The sequence below is a fragment of the Echinops telfairi genome, unplaced genomic scaffold, assembly GCF_000313985.2.
Source record: "Echinops telfairi isolate 266 unplaced genomic scaffold, ASM31398v2 ScPeMD7_7412;HRSCAF=8450, whole genome shotgun sequence".
Classification (NCBI taxonomy): Eukaryota; Metazoa; Chordata; class Mammalia; order Afrosoricida; family Tenrecidae; genus Echinops; species Echinops telfairi.
Genome location: NW_022111312.1, coordinates 2,196,779 through 2,200,263, shown reverse-complemented (window position 1 = coordinate 2,200,263; position 3,485 = coordinate 2,196,779). Strand labels below are relative to the sequence as shown.

Below are 3,485 nucleotides of genomic sequence, written 5' to 3'. Positions count from 1 at the left end.
AGTGCAAGAGGAGGGGAAGGGGGAAAGATGGCAGGAGGATTTGCCATGGGTCACCCAACCCTGCCCCCCCCAAAAAAATGTATGTTGTTGTTGAGAACAGATGCCAGGGGAGGGAGGGGATAAAAAGAGGATCTGATCCCAAGGACTCAAGTAGAAAGAAAATGTTTTGAAAAGGATGATGGCAACCTATGTACAAGAGTGCTTGATACAATGGATGGATGGATTGTGATAAGAGCTGTAAGGGCCCCAAATGACATGATTTATTCAAATAAACAAACAAAACAGACACCAAATCCAACAGGTTCTCCAGGTACAATTCAGTGATACATTCAGCTTCCTTTGGGAAGCTGCCGGAGGGCAGACAGCCTCCTCTTTCTCTGGCTTCACCACTGCCCAAACCAAGCTCACAACGTCTCTGCCCTGACACACACAGGGTTTCTGAGGCTGTACGTCTTTACGGGAATAGCAGACAGCCTCGTCTTTCTTCCAAGGAGCAGCTGGTGGGTTTGAACTGCCAACCTGGCGGTGAGCAGTCTTAGGCTCCCCCAACACCCTTGGATGGTCACTGGCTGTGGGAGCTGGCCTGTGCGTTGTAGGCTGTACGACTTGGACTGTGTCATCCCTAAAATGCGTGTTGGTGCCCTAAGCCCCATGTCTGTGGATCTGAGCTCATCCGGGACTCGGTTTCTTGGTCATGTCCACCAGGATGATCCATGAAAGTCAGTGGTTTCCAAAGTGGGTGATGCCCGTGCCCTGGAGGGACCCTGGGTGGTCCAGCAGGGCTGTCAAAGCAGATACCTATACTTTATCCTGGACAATGGGGTACTTACTGCTGTTAAGTGCCACCAAGCTGGCCGGCCTCAGAAACCCTATGGGGTCAGTTCTTCTCGGTCTTACAGGGCTGCTCTGAGCTGGAATTGACCCTATGTCAGTGGGGACAGTCCTGGCTCCCTTAGAAAGCCAGTGGCATCTCCCCTCCATGTGGAATAGGGCCTCGTGTCCCTGGGGACTGTGGGGGTACTGGAGGGAAGTCTCCCCTGGCTGCCCCCTTCCTCCTTATCAGTAAGTTTCTAGAAAGAGCATGGACATTGGGATCTCGAAGGTCTGGGCACACCCCTTATCTCTCCTGGCCAGCTGGGAAATCTTGGACCTCTCCAAGCCTCAGTTTCCCCCCTCCCTAAAATGGGAGCGGCCCTAGCCACCGCTGACACTACCCCCCCCCCCTTCCACAGCCCTGGTGTCCCTCCTGAACCCCTGTGCCAACATGAAGACCTGCGAGCAGGACCTGACCAACTGCTCGGTGCCCACCTACCCCTCGTGCCGGGACAGCGAGACCTTCAGCACCTTCCTCCTGGACCTCTTCAAGCTGACCATCGGCATGGGCGACCTGGAAATGCTGAGCAGCGCCAAGTACCCCGTGGTCTTCATCGTCCTGCTGGTCACCTACATCATCCTCACCTTTGTGCTGCTGCTCAACATGCTCATCGCCCTCATGGGTGAGACGGTGGGCCAGGTCTCCAAGGAGAGCAAGCACATTTGGAAGCTGCAGGTGAGGCCCCACCCCAAGCCCGGGATCCCCACCCACCTGAGCCAGGCCCCTGTGCTCCTGGCAAGATGGGGCTGGGAGGACCGGATCCATCTCGCCTCCACCTCCCCATCTGCGAAACAGGCTGCAAAGCCCACTGCCTCCTGGCCAGAGCCTCCTGGCGAAGGCCGAGGCGGCCAGCTCCCTGCCACCAGCACCATGCCTGTGTGAAAGCCATGTGGGTCAGAGGGCATGGGCCTGTCTGTCCACGGAGGCCCAGAGGAGCCCATGGAAGTGCAGGGAATGAGACCGTGTGGGGCCCCCTTAGCCCAGGGAAGGGCGGTGTCCTCCCCCCATTGCCCTCGGCTGTGGCATCTGTCCTGACCGGTGTGTGCAGACGCACAGGGCTCTTCCAGGCGCCGGCTGACCCCTGTCTCCCCGCAGTGGGCCACCACCATCCTGGACATCGAGCGCTCCTTCCCTGTGTTCCTGAGGAAGGCCTTCCGCTCTGGCGAGATGGTGACTGTGGGCAAGAGCTCGGATGGCACTCCGGACCGCCGCTGGTGCTTCAGGTGAGGCTAGTGTGGGGGTGGGGGCAGGAGCCCCAGGTGGGGTGGGGGAGTGGGATTTCCACTGCTCCCACCTCCATGCCTACCCATTGTCCCTTCCCTTGCTCATTTTCTGTTTATACAAAGAAGTTTCATTTTCTCCTTGGAGGAGCCCCAGTGGTGTAGTGGTTACACATTGGGCTGCAATCTGAAAGGTCAGCAGTTCGAAACCACCAGCCACCTCACAGTAGACAGGCGAGGCTTTCTACCCTGATAAAGAGTTACAGTCTCGCAGGGGGCATTGAGTTTATGCTAATAGCGCTGGAACAATTTGGAGGAGAACAAAAATGGTTATAAAAACCATTTTTCTGTGCTTGACACGATGGATGGATGGATTGTGATAAGAGTTGTACGAACCCCCAATAAAATGATTTTTTTAATTAAAAAAAGAATGAATTAAAAAAAAAAACCCTCCCCCAAACCCATTTTTCATCAAAGGCCCTGGATTATACATGTTGAAGTTGTTGAATTAGAGAGTGCTTGGCTGTGTATATTTTTGCCACAATAATAGAAAATAATTCCAGGGAAAAATAGAAAAGCGACAGCCTTGGGATCCATGGGGGCCGTTCCACCCTGTCTGATGGGGTCTCGGCATCGACTCGGGTATGTCGTTGTGGAGAACGGACACCGAGAAACGGATGCCCATGGCCCAGCCAGTGGCCTCTCACCTCCTCCAAGGGCTGCCACCAGTCTCAGCCTCCTTCCCGAGCAGCTCCGCCCCAGGGACAGCAGCTCTCAGCTCTGGGCCTCTCCTCTCGTCTTCCCAGTTGCTGCCTCCCGCTCAGTTCCGTCTGGATAGTCCTTAAAGGAACGGAACCTGGCACCCACCGCTTTCTATCAGCCACACACCGGGTGGGTTTCCGTGGACCAGCCGACGTGGGGGACCCAGCCATGCACAGCTCCCTGGGCTGGGGTGCTCCCTGCCTGGCTGAGGGGCCCTCTGCAGACCGCCACCGCATTCCCTTGCAGAGAAAGCTCCAGCTTGCGCAGGGAGCCCTGGGGACTGGCTTTGAAGGCGAATCCTGCCCTTCGCAGGTGGGGAGTCCGGCAAGGCTGCGGTCCCCTTCGGATGTTGTCACTTGGCAGCCTGTGTCCAGAGCCAAACATGCTCCCCTCTCAGAGCCCCACTGTCCTCATCTGCAAGATGGGCACAGTGTTTGGGGGACAGGACACTGAGGGAAGTTAGCCTATCCCCAAGGGGCAAGTATTTTAGAAGGCCATTGTGATGAGAGGGAAATAAACCAAACAGAGGAAGGTTTTTCAGACCAAAAGGAACCAACTTGGATGGCTGCCAGGGATGGGGGAGAGGAGAGGGGAGGGGAGGCATAGGCTAGAAGAAGGCGTGCAGGGGG

At 56.2% G+C, this 3,485-nt stretch overlaps 1 protein-coding gene across 1 annotated transcript in view; it reads left to right on the top strand.

Annotated features, from left to right (window-relative positions):
• Positions 1-3,485, top strand: part of TRPV4 (transient receptor potential cation channel subfamily V member 4) — a 52,413-nt gene that overhangs the window by 45,612 nt on the left and 3,316 nt on the right. Inside the window, exons 13-14 of the mRNA XM_045296686.1 lie at positions 1,233-1,549; positions 1,970-2,097. Of these exons, the coding sequence (XP_045152621.1) occupies positions 1,233-1,549; positions 1,970-2,097 (445 nt within the window). The remainder of the gene's footprint in view (positions 1-1,232; positions 1,550-1,969; positions 2,098-3,485) is intronic.